This window comes from Vanellus vanellus (genome assembly GCF_965231255.1).
Source record: "Vanellus vanellus genome assembly, chromosome: 4".
NCBI classification, from domain to species: Eukaryota; Metazoa; Chordata; class Aves; order Charadriiformes; family Charadriidae; genus Vanellus; species Vanellus vanellus.
Window position 1 is genome coordinate 40,693,892 of NC_138909.1, and position 22,983 is coordinate 40,716,874.

The window sequence follows — 22,983 nt, forward strand, 5'->3', positions numbered from 1 at the left end:
CCTAGGATACCTCTTTGGAGTTACACGGTTAAAAGGGTAAGAGAACAGTTTTGAGTACTTTGGAGTAATGCATATGGCACAGAGTACACACACATGCCCACACACCTTTTAGGAGGCAGGTGTTAAAAAGTAAGTCCTTCCTCATTTTTTTTTCTTCACTGTCCCTTTGAAGCAGATAGCTGCGTTATTGGGGGAAACAAACACTACAGCTGTAAGCAGACCCTAAGGTAGGGGTCGGTCCCAGAACTGTTGACACCTTGTAATGGGATACAGAGCTTTTCACGTTGCAGTTTTGCATAAAATGATCAGTGTCCTAACGTCGCAATCTGATGGGGTTTTTCTGTGACACATGTCCAAATGTTCTGGTGATTTTTCCAAATAAACTCCTGGTTATATCAAGAAAACATTCACCCATCAAAACCAACGCCAGCTTTATTGGCAAGCGTCTCTGGGAGGGCAGAGAAAGCTCTATGGTGAGCAGAAGGCTTAACCAAACACCTGAAGTGAAGGAGGTTCTCCTCAACGAAGGGTGACTTCATCCCATTGCCACCCCAGAAAACCACAACAAAGCACCCAAACCCTAATGAATGTCCTAAGAAACAATTTGGCATGTAAAGGACAAAAAAAAAAAAAAAAAAAAGCTGAAGCCTGAGAAATGTTATTTCAAAATAGAGAAGTAGCACCAGCACTGATCCTGGTGTCACGCAACTCAAACTTACTGCTTAGAAACTCAGTAGTTAGGAAAGGCACCCTCAGATACGTACGTGCAGAGGAGGCTGAACACATCTGAGGAATAACTCATCCCTTTATGCAGAAAACTGCGGCCACGCCACTCCCGGGGTAGGAAAAAGGCTGGGGAGGACCCTGCAGTGAGGTTCTCTTCCTACCAGCCAGGTTAGGGAAGAAGGGGAACCTTCTTCATACAGGAGCACCTGGCGTACGTCAGGAGGCAGCCTGGCAAAGGCACCCGGTGGAAGACTGGCTACAGCACAGCACTGAGACTGCCAAGTCTACAAGCAGAGGGAGGAGGAGATTGCAGCGTCTAAGTGAAAGATCTATGGACCAAAACCAGCAGCTTCACTATTCTTCCATGGTGTAGCCTAGAGCCGTGAGAAAATGAATCTACAATAATGGGAAAGCAGAACAAAGCCGCTTTGCTAGATATATAGCATGAGACAAAACAAAACAAAACAAAACCCCCAAATAAACAAAAAGAACGCCCCAAAACCGCAAAAAAAAAAAAAAAAAAAAAAAAAGGAAAAAAGCTCTGGGAACGTGGTACACAAAAGCCGGGTTTTCAGTGTCTACAGTGGTGACTGTACACTAATCAGCTTCTTATATCCCATGGGAGAAGAGGGGAGAAGAAAATACCCACAACTTCTATCTTGTATCTTGCACACATTCATTTTTTGTCAGACACATTTTACACGAACTCAATTTACGGTCTTTTCTTTACTGACCCAGCCAAGCTAGGTGCATCAGCAGCTTAGTTCTTATACGGAGACTGTCTGTGTGCTGACTTCTTATTGAGCCTGTGGCTTAAGCAGAACTAAATTTTCAAAACACCAAATAGCTATTTTTCCAAAACAAATGCATTCCCAGCTGAGAGGTACATAAAAACCATCATTTTCTTTTAAACTTAAAGCTATTTCCCAAAGGAAAACTAGTATTCCTTGTTCATTTAAATTCAAGCTATACATAATTTATTTTACAGGCTTAGCATTTAAACTATTTAGAAATTAGACAACTAAGCTATGTACCCAAGAGCCTTTTTTCCACTACTGCCAGAATTGTTTAAATTATTTTAAGACCTAAAATACAAGCCTAAAATTCCACTGGGATCTTTAAATAAAGTGACACTGCAAATTTGAAATGAATAGAAGTATTCTTTAGTAGAAATACTTTTACAGAAAAACGCTATATGAATTATACATTCTATTTGTGCTTTCGTTGTAGAGAAGTTACAAGCTAAACATATAAATAACAGGGTGACATTAAGAACTTACATTATACAGAACCTCGAACTAAATAATCTAATGGCGCCTTCTAGCTTTATAATCATGAAACATGTAATGAGTATAAAAACAAACTTCAAATGGAATTAAAGTCCAAAGAAAATAACCAAAGGCATGGTTTTCATTAGCTTGAATGCTCTTTGGTGCAATTTAGCGCTTCATTATTTGGTTAGCCAGAAGAAATTAGCTTAAAAGAAATTTGTGCAACCTAAACTCACAATCACAGTCTTTAAGGATACGTGGGTGCCTGACAGCTATTGAAACAGACTGTTGGCTAACTGCTTAAATATCTTTTAAAGGCTTGGGCCATATAACTTGTAATATCTTGGCTCAGCCGTGAGTACTGAATCAGAATTTTGTGCCTCTTTGCCCTTTGCTGTATTTATCTATCATGTACATCACAATTATCACAAAATACAGAAAAGAAATTGTAAATGTGGTTTTGAAAAAGATGATGCCGTGCAAACAGAACTGAGGTAGGGCTACAAAACACAGACTTACCTGAACCGTATCTAAACCGAGTTGGAGGCAGAGAACTTCCATGCTAGTTTCCTATTTTCTCGTGATCATAACTGTTCAAAATTTTGACCCATCAGACTGACAATTTACAGGGCTGAACTTATCCTGAGAGTAAAATTTGCTTACATACTTTAGAAATGAATTGAATGAAAATCCCCCCACTCTCCGCTATAAAGAAAAAAATATATAAATTGCTAAATCTACACTGATTTATTTACAAATTGTAGTACAGCACTGATACTTGTTAATAGCCGCAGTTTCAGCTGCTCAGACACACCTACAGAATTTACATACTCAGCTTTTCTCAACTTTCTAGTCCTTTAGTAGATAAATAGCCTTCATTATAGAGCAATACTTTTGACTATCTGGAAATGGAGGGAAGTCAACTATTTGACCAAAATCCATCTAGTTAGAATCCCTTTATTACAAATTTACAAATTGAGCCTGTTTTTATTTTTTACAGGACCTCAATAAATCATGTGTACACCAGACAACACAGCATATATGAGCTATTAGATGAACTTCTGATTCAGATATACAAATTATTTTTTGTTTGTGTGTATATAACACACACCTAGAGATGTATCCCCATACATTGAGATCACAGAATATTTATTTTTCTTTAAAGAAAGTTCACTGAGAAACTTTATGAAATAATACTCTAAGTGCAGTCATTCTTATTCGTAAGTTTTTGCTTTATATGCCAGTATTTTAATTACCCAGCACATACTTCTCTAGCACAGAATTGTTTCTACAACCTTCAGCACATAGATCTGCCAAACGGAGAAATTTATGCCAGCACTGTGCATATATCAGACAAAAATAAAAAAAAATTTCTTTAAAGGATGTTCTTAAATAGAATCTTCACTTATAATGCAATAAATTAGCAAAAAGAAAAAATATTTTGCAGGGAAAAAATCAAAAATGCTAAATTGAAAACAAAATTAGTCTTTATGAAAGATTTTGCATAATTCATGTAAAACTGTTGCAGATTTCTTGTATGTTCCCTACACAAAAAACAACTCTCAAACAGAAACAGAATAGTTTAATTTAGAAAATTAAAGGAAGTTCAAGGAGTTTACTGAGAACATTCTAAATTATTTTTCAGTATTTTTTTTTGTTCAAAATATTAATTGAATTTAAGGCACATTCAAATGATGCTGAAAAACTCACTGATAATGCAATGCTTGATTGAGAAATCGTATGTGACATATTAAGCTTTGTACCATAATGACTATGCAAAATCAGTAAGTAAAGTTGCCTGTAGTTTTAGGTATACCGTCTCCTTCACTGAAGGCCATACTGACAACACACATATATAAACAACAGAAATTTCTTATCGGATTAAAATAATGAGATGCAACTAAACTAAGCACCCAGAAGTGAGGCGTCTTCAGAATGCGGTATTGTCGTGCTGTCTTGAATTCCGGGACTATGAACTGTTTTCCCTTGTTTCCCCCGGTCCTGTTCATTGCAAAAGTTAGCAGGCAGGAAGGGAAGTAGGAAACAAGATGGTTACAGCTTGTAGCCATTCATATGCTAATTGGATTTAGAGTGATTTTCAGAAAAACAGCCAAGAGCTATCCTGGATGACTGTCCTTCACTTCTCATCAAATTAAGATTATTTTTTGTTCTATACAGACAAATATTTCTAACATAATCTCAGTTTAAGAAGTCAACTAAAATCAGTACGAAGCAAGAGCTGACATGGAAATTTTTCAGTTTTTCCCGACAGTGGTTTAGTTTGGCAAAATCATAGCAACCAAAATTACAACCTAGGTGGTTAGTCACCATCCGAACTGCTTATTGCAAGAGATACAGGCAGATTCCAACCGGTTTGTAGCTTTTCCTTCGCATGCAAGGTAACAATTTTACTCTCATTAAAGAGAATACTGCTAATCTCAACTCTCATTGGAAAAACAGCAGTTATCCTAACCTGTCTTTCACTAATCCACTTTACTCTTCAGTAATTAAGAAAATAGGCCAATTTCTATGCCACTGCAGTGAAGTATAAAATGCACTTATTCTGCAGGAGTCTTGTGTGCCTTGTGAAACTTAGTGCTCTACACTTATCCAGTTGGCAAGTGCTCCTCTATGACAGTATCTGTACAGCTGATTTCCACAGGCGTCTGTTGTCAAAGGGAGGTGATTAAGGCTAAGACTGAATTAGCATGTCCCTGTTTGTGCTTCGAGCTATGCAAGAGCCTTGTCATTAGGAGCAGCGCCGGTGGAAACGAGTTTGCAGTAATTCTGCACCCCCGGAACTCTTTCAGTGGATCCTGTGGTTGAGATTGGCACTGCATCTCAGTACCTAATAAAATTTTCAAGGATCCTTGGCCATTGCATATAGACAAAGGGATTGGCTACAGTAACGTAGCGCAGATAGCTTTTATAGACTTCCTTAAAAATATATCAGGTCAAATTTTACCCTCATTAACAAATGGGCAACCTAGGGGAATGCCTCTGAGGCTTTCAAAAATAGAAGTGTATATAGGGGCATGGGCATGATAATGATGTATGATAACGTTTAAGGCCTATAAATGGCATAATTATGTAAAAACTGTATTGTTCTCTAATATTCCTGGGTGCTATACAGCTGCGTCTACGCTCACAAGCACTGCAGTGAAAGTGTAGCAAATCTGTTGAAAAAAAACAGCTGGCGCTAAAAACCCAGTGTCTACATCAAGGTCATCTTGGTGGGGGTTGCTTTGATTTGATACTGATTTGAGGTTGGACCAGGAATACATCTTTCAGTTTACTTTCACTCAAAAGGAATACACTCGGAGAGCCCTGAGACCGATCCTCAGCATGGTCTAGGACATGGTAAAAGCAAAGGTGATCCAAAGCCGGTTCCTTATCTGAACTACAGCACTAATGGAGAACCCTTCACTGACAAATTTAGGAGGAGCTACTGCCTTGTGACTGTGGCATGTTACTGCCCCTGTGATGCTATTTCTATGCACTGTGAACTACAGCATGATAATAAACTAACGCAGATGCCCAATCCCCTTACTGTCATTTTCCTGCGGATGGAGGTATGCCGGCAGAATAGAAATGCTCTCTTCCTCAAACTTTCAACAAATCTCCCTAATAAAAGGGGGAAATACCTTCTCCATAAATGTGCTCAAGGAAGATAATGCTTATTCCAAAAATATTTTCGGTGAGAAACGATTGAAAAGGCAGTTAAAATCTTGACCTTCACTGGAAAAGCATACCTGGGCTCCTAATGATTATACAAAGATAAATTCTTACCCTGTTTAGGGGGTACATCTATATCTCACTATACTATATCCCACTATACTATATCTCACTGTTACTAAAGGGAGCTTAGTGAGGGAGAACCAGCATAGTTGGAAGATGTTGGACCAACTGAATCCCTGGCTTTGAGTTTTGACAGAGGATTATTAGCTGCCAGCATGAAATACCATGAGCTCCTAGGTTATCTTAATTGGACAAAATGGAACCAATTCCACATTTGCAAAAGGAAGCACAAAATTGCTGGTGTTACTGGCTGATAGTCTTAAGAAAACTCTTCTCCTGTCCAATAAAGGTCATCTTCTCTTTTTGCCAACTTACAAGTGCTTCCAGTGCTTTTAGATAGTTAGACCCTAAAAATAAAGCAAACAACTTTATGGGCAACTCACAGCAAATAATTAACTCATTCATAAACAGAAACCCCAAAAATATCAAACTCTGCTCCTGCATAATTTATCCCTTGGGGAAAAAAAGCTAAATTCACTAAAAATGTTCACCCTGCAATAGGCTACAGCATGCCACCTTTCCCTTGCTTTCACTTTGCAGGCTTTTTCTGCTTAATCTCCTTTCCATTCTTTCCACTGTTAAATCATAAAGTAATCTAAATGACAAATTGGTCTTCCTCTCCATTTAAACACACCGTGAATGAAGCACATTAATTCTCCATGCCGAATGTAATCGATTTGTATACCTCTTCCCTGTCACTCCTGCCCTTCCATTATGTTATACAGTCAGCTGCCGTTATCTGACTAGAGGGAAAACCATTTTCGAAATGTGGCGCCACACCAGTGGAATTTCATAATGGCTTAGGTAAAGCTGCCTCTCGATTTCTGCAAACGCGCTCCGAATTTGTAAGAGACCCAGGAGCAAACAACATTAGCAGAAGCATGCTAAATCTTTTATTTTGTCGACATTTCTTGTCCTTCTATTAATCTTCCATTATAGGTGATAAACAGGGTATCTAACCATCTAAAGAGTTACAAGTAATTCCTGCCTCAGATGCACTGTCAGTGCAACTCAAGGCACACGTCAGGCGAGATTTACTGCGCAGAACACAGTTCAAAGAACTGGGGACTGCATCTTAAAAAAAGGATTTAGATTTCCTCCCGCCTGCCTAGTGAGAGTCAAAGCTTTAAGTAACTAAACTCCCTACAGAATATATGCAAGCTTTACGTATTTAATAACGGGACCCTTAAAACCAAGGGCCTCCTCTCACCCAAACTTTATAGCAGAAAGTGGCGCCAGTTCACGTGTTTGCATTAAAAATACGAATAGGTTTCGAGAGAAGAAGCAGGAACCAGGACTCAGTTCTCCCCCAGTTAAGTGACCCTAACCACAACAAAGCCATGCTCGCCTTGTTTCGGCTCTCCTTGCAGCCTTCTCAGTCATGGAGGGCTTCCAAAAGAGACTGCATAACCAGATGGCTAAAGAGGTGACAGATGGGGCTTTGAACCATCAGGCAGAGAATAGAATTAACCAGGATTTCATACTGCTTCAAAGACTGATGAACCACTAGACCGTCATACAGAGGAGATTCCTCAAAAAAGCGGGAGATTCCTCTCAGAAAGTCACCTTGCAGAAAGAAGGCTTTGAACAGGAAAGTAAGCAGCAGTCGCAATTCTTTAAAAGGAAAGGGTGAGGAGCCAACGTGCAGGACAAGATTCAGAGATGTGGGTCCTAATGAAGGAATGTATCATCCTGAGACCCCAAGGAAGTCACAAACAGCCCAGGGAGAAACAGGTTAAAAACCCTCTTCAGCCAAACGCTACAGTCTGGCAGTTCAGCATCCTCCCGTTTTTGGTGATTTTGCAGGGTTCTGGATGGTATTTCAAGTATCTATAGTCTGCACTACTGTTTAAATTATTTACTGGATCCAACCTCATGGTTTCAGTATAAATATTTCAAATGAGTGTTAAATTTCAATGGTAGTATTTGAGCCTGTATATCTATCTTCTGTTCACCTTTCTCTTTTTTCCACAAATCCACGAGGATTTGTTTCCTCCTAAGAGGCTTTCTGTCTGCTGGTTCCGTGAGCACTCTACTACATGAATATTTCAGGATGTAAGTATTTTCATGCAAGATACTACTTTTGCAGGTCCTGCTAGGCAATATTATGAAAAAAAAACCCAAACATTTACAACACTTGATTTCACAGAGAGAAACTACGTGCTCATCTTGTCTCTTGCCAAGTGCAATGTACACTATTTCTTCCTAACTATGATGGTGTTAACACATAGAAATACCCATCCTAGTATTTTCCAAAGTTTATAATGGGTTTTTAATTAATACGCTAGCTTTTTAAAGCTGATTTTAAAAAATTATACTTAAAGTAGATTCTGCAGATATCGTGAATATACTTCATCTCCCTTACTACTTCTCCCCATTCTCAGCAGTCTTCTGGCATGCTTTGCTCTTCTATTTACTCCTCAAATCAGGGCCTTCCTTTACCTGACTGCCTATAGAGTCATTCAAGGAGTTCAACAAAATCAAAATTCTACTTCCGATATGCATTTTTTTCATCATGAGAAACTCCATCCTATTTCAGTGTGCGTGGTTTCTTTCAGCTTACAGAATGACAGTTCAGTGTTACTGCTGAAATGATTGCTTCAGTGCTACAAAAAGCTTACACCAAAACCATAACTAGTCAAACAGAAAATATCTTTCAGTTCTCTCGTCATAAATAATAAAAAATACCACAACGTTAATTCAGAGGCAATACACAAAGCACTTATGATACACTAGTGGTAATATCAGCTAACCCTTTTTCTTTCCTTAGTAATTCCTATGTGAAAATCCATGGGGCTAAGTCCTCACAATCCATTCACTTCACCGTGTCCCACACATAGCTTTTCCCTTCAGTGAGATTACCCTCGTGCAGATCAAAGAAAGCTATTTCTGAGGCTGTGCCTCAAGCCACATGGCAAATTGCAGAACACAGAGAGAAAATGGAGAAAATCTCAGACACGGGGCAATTTAGGAAAAGGGGGATCCAAATGTATGATTTAGAAAGCCTACCCTGTGAATCTCAAAAAAAATGAAAAAAAAAAAAATTAGGTGCCAAAACAACTCTGCATGGTCAGAACTAACTTACATTGTGGTCCCTAATCCCAGAAGCAGAAACCTTGCCTTCTAAGGGACTCCAGAAGAAAGGAATAGGTTCAGGGAAGAGATTGTAAAGATCATCATTGGTGTCATGTCGTTGTTTCATCATTTTGGAAATAGAGAAACAGTGACACTAGAAGGGGAAATGTCCTACTTGAAGTGGCCAAGAGGCCTGCGTTAGACTAGCAGAAGTATATATTGTGCCATGGCACTATACTTTATCCGCATGACTATCGTGCTCATGCTCAAATAGGGCCTGTCCTGTCGCATTTCCGCTCATGAGGGAAATGCACATTGAAGAAACTGTTTATAGCCTTATGTGTGTATAGAAATGTGTTTCACTGACAGGAATTCATAAGGAAGTAAAGGAAAAAAGATGCCTATCCAAACACTTCAAGACAAGCTAACTGACACCAGGAGATGTTCAAGATCCCTGCTTCTCTGCTATTCCCACACAATCCCATCTAGGTGAGCGCCATACCTCTTAGCCAGTTTTGTCACATCAGCTAGAAGACATGAATACCTAGCATGAAATGCTTGAAAAAACATCTCAAGAAAACAATTTTTCCACATCCCAACCAGCTGTTAACTCCAGTCTTAGAATAAACAGTGCAAAAAAATCCCTTTTTCTATTTCTGGTGCAGAAAAATGGTTACTGTATATGTGCATATCTGCGTTGAAACGTCATTCTTTTTTTTCTTTCAAAAGCAAGATTGTGAATCTGAAGAAAAATTCACATCATAAGTCAATTAAGTGCCTGGACCTGCCCTGAAAATCAGAAACTACAGTCTATACTGAATCAGTAGTAAAAACATGTCTTCCTTTTTCTTCAGCTGTCTGCAAATTGATTAAGACAACTTACCAGCTATGAAAAATTAACATTCGATTCTGTAATGCTTTTCCTAGATGTATTATCATCAGTACAATACACCGAGTAATGACAAAAAAAAAAAAAATACATCTTTACCCTTGACATGAAGATGAATGCAATTATGACTGTCTTGACAAATTTTGCACAACAGGCCAAGTTATCAACTGTGCTGAGTTTAGCTCCACTTGTTCAAAGAGCATTTCTGCTGACAGTGAGCCCAGGAACACACACCTATCCAAAGTTTTCAACCTTTCTCTACTAAACAAGAGCCTAGCTGAAAAGTCTGCATGCACATCCACAAAGTTCATCCCTGAACCAATCTCCAAGTCTTGCAAAAAGTGCCTGAATAATTATAACAAAATTGAATGGGTCGAGAAGACAGATAAAAAACTGCAGTCTGCTTTCTATCTGAAAGCAAAATCTTAAATTTGGGGACTTGGGCAACAGCTAGGATTAAGCTACATGAGACAATGTAATGTTACTTTAACATTAATTTCTCTCTCTCTTTTTTTTTTTCCCTACCTGTGTAAAGATCCATACTGAAATAATTTATTTCAGTTTTTGGGTAGCTCATATTCAGATAATAATGATTAAATGGCCCTGTTATATATATATATATACTGTGCCTACTACACTGGATCTTCAATACAGGCAGGCTTGGGGAGTTCAGAAATTTAAGATAACTCTGAAGATGTAAGGTAGTTATCTGTGCAATCTCTGCATCATACCATGTAGACATACTTCAAGTGCTTAAAAAAATATGTAACGTCTTTACCGCTGCTGCCGTTTCTTTGCATTTCTGTAAGGGAAGAGGTCCCAAGCCAGGGGCGTGGTCCTGATGTACAAGCTGATGTACAAACTCAGCTGGACTTTACTCCGAAAAATCTTAAACTATTGTGACAGACAATGGCCAGACAACTGCAACGTCCATTCTTACTTGGTAAGCGTAACAAGGAGTGCGTACCACTAGCTGTATTAGCAATGGCTTATATCTCCTGCTATGAAAAAAGCACAGTGCCTGCACATTATCTCTTTTCTTTTTAAAACTAGGACCTTTGTAGTGTGTTACTAGGTTGAAGTATACTGTGAAACTGCATGATGTGGCATCGTGAACTTCCTCATTCTGACTGTGTTTACATTTCCATGCAAATTTCTTCCCAGCAAAGAAAAGTGAGAAGTTTGGGGGTTACCATATCAAGAAACTAAGCCTGATCCTCATTTACACTTTGTAGATGAGAGTCAATGCTGGCTCACAAGTTTGAGGAGAACAAAAAAAAAAAATAATCATGAAAAAGAAATACTTGTTTCAGTTCTGTTGAACTTACGGGACGGTGCATTTTCATTTACCACTAAACTAAGTGACTCAAGTCCACCCAGCTGTCTACTGCAAATTCAGACATCAGTTGCTCTCATGTCTGGGGGGAAACACTCACCTTCTGATTGAGAGCTTCACACCAAGGTGATCAGACTGTCAGAAGCCCGAACTTCTGAACTAGAGAGAACTGCTGGTTGTTTGGGTTTTCTTTCCCAAAGCTTATTTTAATGCTTGTTCTGCCCAACCACCCTTTGTATTGTTTCACTCCTTGTGATGGGTACCAAACTAACAGCCCCTACGCTTTCACAGTGTAGAGGCGCTCAGCAGTTCAAAGTCCCGTACAACTCACGCCCAACTGGAGAGGGTGTTTTGCAGGCACCATCCATCAGATTGCCGTGGTAATGGTAGCTCTAGAGGACACTGAATCAAGACCATAAATTTATTTCATGTCAGGCAATGAAAAATGACAAAGAGGGACCAAAGCTGGATTTGAACCGATGACCTGGGAATGAAAAACTCCATATCCCATTGTATTGAGCTATCGGGCACTCTGCCTCATTCTCTGCCTCTGGCTGGAGATTTAAAACACAGTAATACTCTGCCAGAGGACACAGCGTGACCGCCTTCATGAAGAAAAATGAAGAAAATAAAAGCATTTAGTTCCCTTGCAGGATTACTGTTTTGAAATAAGAGAAGTGTGTCTTCAGATTGAGATATGCTAACTTCTCTGTAGCCAAGGCTTTCGTGTTATTTCTTACGGCCTGCCAAGCAGTTTATTACTGAGAAACAGTGACAGAAAGCAGACAAGAGAAGGGCAACTCAGCCCACGGCGGTGAGAAATTCCTTTCAAGAACGCTAAATCTTTCTTATATAGGGACTAACCTGCATACTTCTAAATCATCAGACCAGTCATCATACAACACTGGAGGCTTCTGAACAGCGTCAGTCACAGTGGGCCCTGCCCCAGCGGGCGCTCCCGTGTGTGGGGCTGCCAGAGCATCACTGCCGGAGCCCGCCTCCGCAAAGCGGTCCTTCGTATCCTTACTGTGTCTAAGGAAAGACACAGGCTGCCGATCTCTGTAGTAGCTTTTCCCTTTGCTTTTCCCACATTTTCTTGAGGAAATCCGTGCTTCCTGAGATGATGCTGAAGACTGCGATTCCTTAAGCTTTGGAACCCTTCTTCGGCGGTGATTTAAAGTAGGATTCTCAGGGTCGGACACCTCTTGCTTCTTTTTCCCCATTGTCCCCAAGGCGACAAGTTCAACAGCATTATTGTTTGAGGGCCCATCCTGGTTACTGCATGATCTATTGCTCCTTCTCCCCCTCCTGGGCATTCTGGCCTTTTCTCTCGCTCTCCTCCTAGCCTGAGCCCACTGACTCTCATCCGAAGATGATGATGAATCAGATGCATTCCAACTGGATCTCGCGGTCTCAGGATGCAATTTACAGTCTTTCCCCTTTCCTTGCTTTTCTGTATGCTCACCATTGTCTCCAGTCTCTCTTTTCCGCCTAAACCTTCGTTTTACTTGTTTCTTACCGGACTCCCTATTAGAAGGGGTCAGCACCATGACAGGGGTTGCATGTTCAAGCTCATCTTCTGACAAATCATGCAAGGTGGTAGATCTGGTCAAAGCAGTAAGCAAAGGAAAGGGATGGAAATGGTAAGGGTGGGTGGAAAGAGAGAAATCACAAAAAAAGGATGAAAATGAGAACATGAATTTTAATAGAAAAGCATGAGACTGAAAAGCAGAAACAGAACCAAAACAACGAGAGATCAAAAGAAAACTAAAGTCTATGTAAATTATGAATAGTGTTAAGCAGAAGCAAGAGCTACATATTATTTAATCAAGACAACAACTGACAAGTATCAGCCAGATTAGAGTATATTTTTCTCAGCACGTACCTACAAATATCCTGAGTGGAAGGGCAGACAGACAACCGTGACTGACTCCTGGGAGCTGTTCCTGTTGTAGGACTGCTTGCCTGTTGAAATAAGTTAGATAACTTGGAATCTTTGTCTATGAAATACATCGCAGATATTTTACTGCTTTGCCACATGATTACAAAATTAAAGTAACTGTTGCTGCTGTTCATAGCGCGCTGTTGAACACATGCAAGCTGACAAAATACAGGAAGCCTGACCAAAAGCAAAACCCATTTGTGGAACTAAATATGACTGAAATGTTTCAGCTCTCATTTGCTCATGACTACTTTTTGTTGCTGTTTGAGGAAGCAGCTTTCAACATTTGAATTTTCATTTCGATTTTGATCTGCCGTAAATGTCTGATGGGAAAGGATGCTGGTTTATTTCATGCAATCAAACCCCCGCGCTGATTCCTTTCAAAATGGAGTGAAGTGCATTTACATTAAGCTGAGTGATGAAGAGCACAAAGCTAACCTATGTTGAGTGGACTGAGAGAACAGCGAGAAAATTAAAGTATGTTTTAAAAGGTTTTCAAGGCAATCAGATCTTCTAGAAGAGCTTAAATACGTTAAACTGATGAGCCTGAGAAGACCAAAGTGCAGGCTGCATCTCTACAGAGATGATCACATTCTCAAACAGCAGGAGAGAGATAAAACACGTTTAGTATGTGACATTTTGCTCATAGGGTTGTTGCTACAAATTGCAGACTCAGTGGCTCAATACTTCCACTGAAAACATATTTTGATGGTGTTAACGGCAAACCATTTCAATCTGCCTCACAATCTACTGGCAGCATAGCTGTACAGAATCCAGATTTAAATCCAAGGCTTTGCGGTTCTTCAGGATCACTCGTGAGGTACAGTATTGTGGGGAGAGGGTTCAATATAAATCATGCTATGGCCTTCCTTTAGCTGATAAGGGCATTAGCTTTCAGTAAGCAACCCTATCTCAGTGTGAGCACCACTACCAAATCGAGACACAAAATACTATCTACAAGCCTAAGAGTTCCACAAGATCACGCGCCAGATGCAGGGGAAGAACGATTACGAAGCAAGAGTACAAAGTACAAATAACACAAAGACGTAAAGGCTGTCATCCCAAGCTTTTGTACTAGCAAATCAAATTCAGTCACACATAGAGTCCATAATTAAAATTATTTCTAGCTCACCTTTCACAGACATTTTTGTGGTGTCAGTTTGAAAATTAATAGTACAAGCAAAAAGAAATAAATACAGCAAGTACCTGCTGACACTTCACTTTGATCCAAGGCTCTTAATATCCATTATATTTCATGCATAGATCTTTTGGAAACATCAGTCGCCTCTACGTGCATTTATGCTTCTAATGGGATACCAGCTGAGACTTAAGAACGGTGCTTTTGCATGAAAATAATCTTCTAGCTTTTGGAATTAGAGTTACCCTTTTTACCTCTTGATGCGTTAATATCACAACACTAATTCTTTACTACTAGTTCCAAGCGTTGAAACTCAGAGGTATGAAAACTAAGCCAACATAAACAAATAAATTGATAAAGCATTTGGGCACAATCCTTATGTTCATATGGTTTTTCCAATGCCTGGGACCACCAGGCAGAAGAGGAACATTAGAGTATCTGCAGTCTAATGCTGGAAGAAAGGACAAGTAGCAGTGAGGAAAATTGTTTGGATTGTTGTGGAGTCCCCTTCCCTGGAGATTTTCAAGACCCGCCTGGATGCAGTGCTGAGTAATGTGCTCTGGGCAATCCTGCTTTGGCAGGGGAGTTGGACTAGATGATCTCTAGAGGTCCCTTCCAACTCTGATGATTCTGTGATTCTGTGATTCACGTCTCTCTACAAAAGGAACATTCCAATTACACGTACTGTGAAGGAATATGAATTGTTTTTCCATACACATTAGTAACAGATGGTATATATACGGTTGGGTACATAATCTTTTTCCACCTCAGCCTCTGTGATTAGTTTTAAGCGATTAAGCATACCTTAAGCTACTTAATGAGGAAAGATATAGATATCGGCACCAGAGCCACGTTACTGGGCTACACGCCGCTGTTGTGTGAAAAAAATTCCCTCCAGCCTAATCCCCAGGAGAAGGACTGCTAAAAAAATCCCGTCCTGGAGTCGAGTGTGAATTCATCCCTCGTGACTAGCTCCCCTTTCTTTTTTCCCCGCACCGCTGCAGGACCGTTACCATTGCTTCTTTCGGGTTCCGTGCACTAGAGGGCTTCGGCTCGACCTTAAGCAGTGCTCAGGTTATTCCCCACGCCGTAAACGCAAGATTTGTATCACCTTGCCACCAGCATTACCCTTTTGCAGGGACGAGGAGAACGGCTAAGCTGGCCCGGCCACGGTACAGTAGGGCTGCACGAGTTCAGGAAACTTTCGGCAGCTGTTGAAGCAGGAAGCCAGCTAGACGGCCCTTCAGAGGGCTGGAACCCAGCCAAAAACTAAAACAAATTCCTTGAAAAGCTTTTACACTTATTATTTGGGACTGGAGACGGGTGGAAATCTAATTACTTTAAGATAAAAATTACATTACCGGTTCGATTGCTCAAATCTTACATTTCACTCTCAGCTGTTAAGAGGTCTGGACTGTTTCAGCTCTGCTCAGACAAACTTACTTTCTAGTTCCCCTGCACTGGCATAATGGCATTATGTTTAGCTGCACATAACTCAGAGGAAGGCTTATGTCCTTCTAAAATAATTTACATCAAATTCTTTTTTTAAAAAAAATGAACGCTTTTTGCTTGTTTGTCTAATCCCTGTTGGAGCAAACCTGACATCTGGACAGGCAAAATGCCTATGTAGCACTTAAGTCTTCAAAAATAAAGCAAGAAAACTGCAACATGCCAAGCTATGCACAAGATAATTCAGATTGTTACCTATGACCAATTTTCATTCAGTATGTTTCTAGACCTTTTAAATGCACATTTTGATTTTCATCTACTTTAAAATAGCTTTTAATGGAAAAATGGACTAGTGGAGTGATCTCTAAAACCAAGAAAGTTAATGTTTCTGATATTCATAATCTGATCTTTGCTTATGGAGCTCACTGGAGAGCCTTATTTTGTAAATAATTCCAGTCTTATCTCTGTAAATTAAGCAGGAGTGGAAGGACCTGTTAATGTCATGTCTGTCCCTGCTACCAGGTGTCATATGAGTATAATCATTCACAGCTAGTCAAGCTGTTTTTAAAACTTGTAAATTCCAGCTCAGCTGGAAGCCTATTCCAGCCCTTTACCCCAAAACCCCTTTGCTTTTTCACCCTACCCGCCTTCTGACAGCATAAACTGCACGGGCTCTCTGCTGCCAACGCTGCCTCTGGGCTTCCCTCATTTCTTTCGGTAATATTTCCTCTTAGCCATCTCCTCTACAAGCTATACAACCCAAACTCTTTTTTTTTTTTTTTCCCCCCTAAATGTATATTCTCTTAAGTCCAGCCTCACCGTGAAGGTACCTAAAGCAGCATTTAGTCAGTTGGCGTATTTACAGTGCACAACATACAGCCATATGGCAGTTCCAGGTTACATCCCAGAAGAGATATAGCGGCATCAGTACAGCGTTTTCCTTCCTCTGAGCGGCAGATGAACCCGACCGAGCGCTGCCCTGCACAAGGGCCACATTCCCTCAGTCGGTGCCACCTCCCTCAGACTCTGCAGTACTGTGCTGCCACGAAACACAGCACTGAACAAGTCCATCATCCCTGTAAGCTTTCTTTTATTTTTAATCATCTTTCCTGCTAGTTTTAGCAACAAAATACAAAATTCTTTCAGTGGCATATCTGACAAACCAAAACATGATCATTTGCGTATACCTGCCCCTATCATATCAGTCCAGCTCTGATGGGATTGTATATACAACAGATGTTGGAAACACTCTCAAGCACACAGATCTTATTGCTATAATTGCTATCCCATTGCTATATTGCTATTTAGCACACTGAATATTTTGAGATACTGTATTTGTTGAATAGAGGGATCAGATTGATGCTGTGGGCTCCAATTCCACTTGGCAGGTAGAATAATGATTTTTTTCTAAAAATAGTATTCCTTGATCGGATGTCTACTTCTACAGCTCATTGGAACGGGAAAACTAAACAAGCATTGTAGTAATTGTATCATAGCAAATTATATCAGCAGCATAATTAAATGCGGTAATTCAAAATAAAGTTGTCCGACAATTCATTTATAAGCAAGGCAGCTAATTTCCCTATGCCGTCAACACAAGGAAGGTGCTTGAGGGATAATGCCAACTCCAGCTGATCAAGTTTGGCATTTCAAAAACATTGTTAGTAGAGGGAGATTCCCCAATCATCACCTTCTGCTGTCGTGGCCAGTTTAGATGAACTTTCTCGTCAAGGATATGAAATTCAGTTAACAGACATGACAGGGCACTTATCCATAAGTATTTTTGATATGTTCAACAGGATTTGGTAGTACGCTTTTCAAACAGAATGCTGGTAAATACGGAGTTTTGAGGACAAGCAAGACGATAATCATTCATCTGACACGAGGGGACTTTAATATCACACATACATGTCTGTGTTAAAAGACTGCAGCAAAGACAGAAACGGGGGACAGAATGAAGTTCACTGATGAAGACATTAAGAATTTCAAATCAAGATCGCCTTTACTTTGGTGTTCAGGATCTGATAGAATTTTCCAGATAATAATAAAAAAGGGGAGTCCTCACTGACCGTCTGTTGCTTAGCACTGCGTGTTGAAACTAGTCCACGGACATGAGTCGAGTTGTGCCCTTCAGAAGGGAGAAGGGCTCTACTTTGACCTAACAGAAAAGCCGAGTAAAATCATGTTGCACAAGTGCAAAGTATTCATATTTGAATGGAGTTAAGCTGTAAAATAATAAACCAGATGTAATGGACAGCTGCTATAAAATGGCCTCACAGATACCACCGGAAAAGCTAATGAATACCTCCAATACCTCTATTCTGAATAAGGAGGGCATTTCCAAAAGCTGTTCATCTTACAACACTGCTTAAGTAGAAAGTCAGAGAAAATTGAGGGAAGGCAGGGCAGCCAGGGAATATAACTAATGCTTTTATTCTATTCTTTTATTCTGCTTTTATTAAGGTTGGACCAGATGATCCTTGAGGTCCTTTCCAACCTGGTATTCTATGATTCTAGGATTCTCGTATGAAGTATGCTTTATAGCAGTGATGCATCACAGAATCCTCCAGATCCCACCAGCCAATACAGTTAAAAAGCTGAAACTCTATCCTATTAAAATAGTGGCACACCAAGGAATGGATACCTTAGAAGATTATGGCAGTTTGCATGGCCATAAGCTCAGCTGGAGATCCAGTCTGTGTATTTCCATCTGAAAACTTCTGCTTTGTAAACAATGCAACTTTTTATGGAAAACATCTGTCCTTCTATTTGGATAATTTCTCAGGTCTAAAAAGATCAAAAACATGGTGGAAATGAGCCAAACCAGGTACGTCTTTCAAAGTGTGTCTTGATGGCAACTGAAACTGACGCACATGGGTTTGGGAGAAGGGGGTTTCTTGGTTTTGTTGGGGTTTTTTCTTTTCTTTTTTTTTTTTTTTTTTGGTCTTTTATGAAGGAATTCCTGCTTTGTGCTCAAAGTTACTATAGTCTGATCGATGGCTTTACAGCAACAGTTAAATTAATTGGTAAATCCATTTCTGTTACGTTTTCTTTCACTTTTTTTTTTTTTTGTAAATTATTCCTTGCACATTTCTTTCCCAATCCTTTTCTTTCTCTCCTGTCCTTCTTCCCCTCCTTCCACCTGCCTCTGAAGAGAAGGAATAAAGGGAAAAGTAACACAGAAGGAAGGAAAGGAAAGATCCTTACGATTCTGCTGAGCAATACCATTTAGCACCTTTGGAAGTCAGTATGATGCTGTTATAAAATGGTTTGAAATCTAAATCACTAAAGCAGATTTACTTTCCGTCAAAGTAAAACTGCAAGTGGCAAATCTATCCTGCTATTTAAAAAATGAAAGCAATAAAAGCAATTACAACTTTGACTTGTAGATTCAATAAGCTTTTTAATTTCTTTTCTCCTATCTTACTGATCTATGTTAACCTTTATTTTAAAGGCAGAGGCTCTACTCAAAAATCCACTCTTTCTGTAGACGTAGAAGCATTGCTAGATGAACTTTGAATTAATCAGATGGATTATAGTTTGCAAAAGTCTTTGTACTGCAGCAATGCAATATTCGATTCATGATTCCCTTCAAGGATGCATCTGTCTAGGCATTATCACTTGTTTAATAAAAATGGTTTGTAGTTCTTAGAAAAAAATACACAGATGTAGGCAATTGAAACAAAGGATGTGCTGGTCTTTACACAAAAGGTGTAAAGCTCCGAGACCAGCAGCTTTTGTCTGTCTGCAAGGAGCTCAAGGCAAATTTAGCCTGTAGGAATGGTGAAGCACAAAACACGCATCTTCTTTTCCACTGGATTTTGTAGCATTTTAGTTCTAAAGGTAGTCAGTATCAGTATTCAGAGAACGTAATTTAAACTGTTCTTCCAAAGAGGATATCTGTTTCTACATATCCCTCTATCTGCAAGACTTAAAGCCTCAAAAATATTTTTATATACTAAAGAGCTTTCAATCATATGACATTGCTGCCATTCTCCCACCAGTGCAGGTGTGAGTGCACACACTCATCCTATTCTTCATTTGGTCCGATGGGCTACGAAGGACACAGACTGGATAAATTCCCATGTGTGAGGATATCATTATTACATTTTGAACAACTCTACTCTGATGTGTATTTGATATCTGTTTATTCCAGCCCTTAGGAAGAGAGGAACCTCAATGCGCCAGAGCAAGAGAGCTGTGGACAGAATATTGAAATGACTAAGCAGACAGACAGTGAAACCCTCACAATGCATCACTATTAAAAACGAGAAACACCATATCTTTATGAAGTGCAAGGAACCTCGGGCTGCAGCAAAAAATAATTTTGTAGCACTGCGGAAATAAAGTTTGCTTAATTGTATTATTTTTAGGACAAAGACCTAAAATGAGCTTCTGAGTGCCACTCAGAAGAAATAAATGCCCTATAAAACTTTCTGGGAGTACATATGGAGTAGGTAAGTTACAGATCATAATTCTTGTTGAAAACTAGACAATAAGCCTTTGTCATAACTTGGATACTATGTTTATTGAAAACAAATCAAAGGTACTTCACCTGTATGGTATTGCAAATCATAGGATAGGACCGAAATCAGTGGTAACACGTCTTTACAGAAGTGGAAATTATATATAAGCATTACACACCAAGTAAGCTTGTACAAACACATAAAGTTTGTGGTACTTTGTGGTATGCAATTCTGTCTTGATGTGCTGATGTGGCACACTTAGGTATACTCAGAAAAAGCTGTTGGTAAGAACTGTGATGTAATAAAACAGAATCTGTATCATTGTACACATACAATCATATTTTTGTATTTATTCCCTCTCATTTAAGCTCACAAGCTTAAAACAGGTCAAGTGTATTCAAGAATAAACTGAAAATGTATAGTTTTCTACCAGTTGTCCCCTGTAACTGAGATGCATTTAATGCAATTTTATTCAGAAGTTCAAATTTCCGGCAGACTTAGGTAAATTCTGCAGTCTTGCCATTGGTTAAGTTTATTGTAAATAAACAATAAATTGTATGGACAAGCCACAAAGTATTCTCTAGACAAAAAAAATCTAACATTTACATCTAAGAGGGAAAAAAATAAGTGCAGCAATTGTTATTATGCCATTGTATCTAGTTCTAGTCTTCTGCCTTTCTCTGCTTTATGTTTTGATGAACAAAATACTTTTGACTAACTTGTTTACTTTGTGCTGTTGTTTTTTACAGTAACAGAATCATAATGAGAGTTAAGTGCCAGTTAGCCTCCACCTTTGATATTAATGACTGCTTATGAGCAAAAAGAATCATTTAGATGACTAACGTAACATTTACACTCATATTTAATGCTGGTTTTGTATACACGATATTATTCACTGTAACAGCACTTTTGAAGGCTGACATTTTACACTTTACAAGAGCGAGGACTTATTTTTGTCTTGGTTTATTTTCTTTTATGAAAGCTCTAAGTTTTCTCTCAGCTGCTCATTACAGTAATCTAGAAGCTACGGTTGGAAAGGATGGAATGACACGGTTCCTTGAAAAAAAAAAAAACCACCATGGCAACCTGGGAGAGAATCGTCATTTATGATTAGTGTGAAATTGGCAAAGAATAGTAAGAATAACAAGCGTGGATCAACTTGTAGCAGTGCAGTCCCCTGCAGCAAAACGCAAGGGGTCATACAATTGCTCTTCAGGATTCAGCCATGCAACAGGTGTCTTAGAGGTGTTGCAATCCTCTCTCAGGCTATCAAAGTCCACGATACGAAAATTTCTCACAATAAGAACAATTGGTCATTGGAATAATCTCCCCAAGGAAGTGGTGGATTCCCCAACATTGGACACTTTTAAGATACATCTGGACAGGGTGCTGGGCCATCTTGTCTAGACCGTGCTTTTACCAAGAAAGGTTGGACCAGATGACCCTTGGGCTCCCTTCCAACCTGGTATTCTATGATTCTTTGATGAACATTTAAGTTCCCTTTATGCTTTTTCCACCATAAAACCTATCATTTGTGCTTACAATACTTCAGGCAGAAGATATTATGCATTCTCTGTTGACATCGCTGCCAAAGACATGGTCGTATGTTTGCCCATTTAAAAAAATGCATAGTGAGTTCTGCTTCAAGTTGCATAAATCACCCGAACTGTGCTACAGGACTCCTCACACATTCACCTTGTGTGAGAGAGCATGAAAACTTAAAGAATATAAAAACCGATGTGAAGAAACATTCAATTTTAATGGAAGAAATTAAATGGGAATTTATAATTCAAAAAAAATGTATTACATATTAGATAACTTGGTATTCAGTTTGTGAAATACATTTCAAAATCACAAACTGAGTAGCTCAAATCCACAATCAGTAAGTTGGCAACAATGAATTTTTCATCTAAAACTTTAGCAGGCACTACTGTGACATGCTGGTGCCTTTTGGATTTCATTTGTATCTTACTGAGAGGAGCCCGACCTGACATAAGAAATCAGTTTAGAAATTGCATAAAACATATTGTAAAATCAGTTCTTTCCTTCTTTCCCTTCTCTGTTGTTTTTCGTATTCTAAACTAGACCAATGAATCACACTGGATATTCCAAACTGATCACATCACTTCTTCCTGATGTAACTCAATGGAGTTTTATGAGATGGATGCTTCAGAGACTTGTAAATAAAGAGTGTTCTAACACCTGCTCATGGCTTTTGAGAAGCAATTGAGCCAAAGCAAAAGCCGGGCAATTTGCGCCAAGCCTGAGTTTCCCTGCACTGAAAAGTAAGCCCAAAGATCCCATCAGAGAATTTCAAATCTTACTGCTGAGAAAGCATCCTTCTCTAAGGAGCTCTTGAATCATAATTAACATGCAGAAAGATAATTACAATGTGTTAGAAACATTTCTTCCAGAAAGCGTTTTAATATAACCAAGCAGCCTCAGAAACACATATAAGCGTAACCTCTATGGACTGTAATTCCAACACAAGATTTGTTCCACTGGTTAACCACAACAGAAAGAAATGAATCCACCAGATCCTGCTCAGACTAGCTTTCCTCTTGAATTATACACATATTTAGGAAGACATAACAAGTCTACTGAAAAAATCTACAGTACACAGAACTAAGCAGTGGCAAATACATAACAAACAAGGTCAAGTTTTTAATTTACTTAGATTTTAAACACACCCAGATAGATAAGATAATTCTAATTCTGAAATCCAGAACACTGCACAAGACTTCTCTTCTACAGAGAATAATAAAGTTGCCTCTACTACCAGCACCGTGGGAAATGGGTGGGAGAGAAAGTCTAAGGGTTAAAAAAAACAAAACAAAACAATATTTTAAAACCAGCAAGGCTGGTTCATAACTCACATTTCCAATACTTCTAT

At 39.2% G+C, this 22,983-nt stretch overlaps 1 protein-coding gene across 1 annotated transcript in view; it reads right to left on the bottom strand.

Annotated features, from left to right (window-relative positions):
• Nucleotides 1–22,983, bottom strand: part of MARCHF1 (membrane associated ring-CH-type finger 1) — a gene marked incomplete at its 5' end in the record, with an annotated part of 97,147 nt that overhangs the window by 24,086 nt on the left and 50,078 nt on the right. Inside the window, one exon of the mRNA XM_082482524.1 lies at nucleotides 12,981–13,060. Coding sequence (XP_082338650.1) covers nucleotides 12,981–13,060 — 80 coding nt within the window. The remainder of the gene's footprint in view (nucleotides 1–12,980; nucleotides 13,061–22,983) is intronic.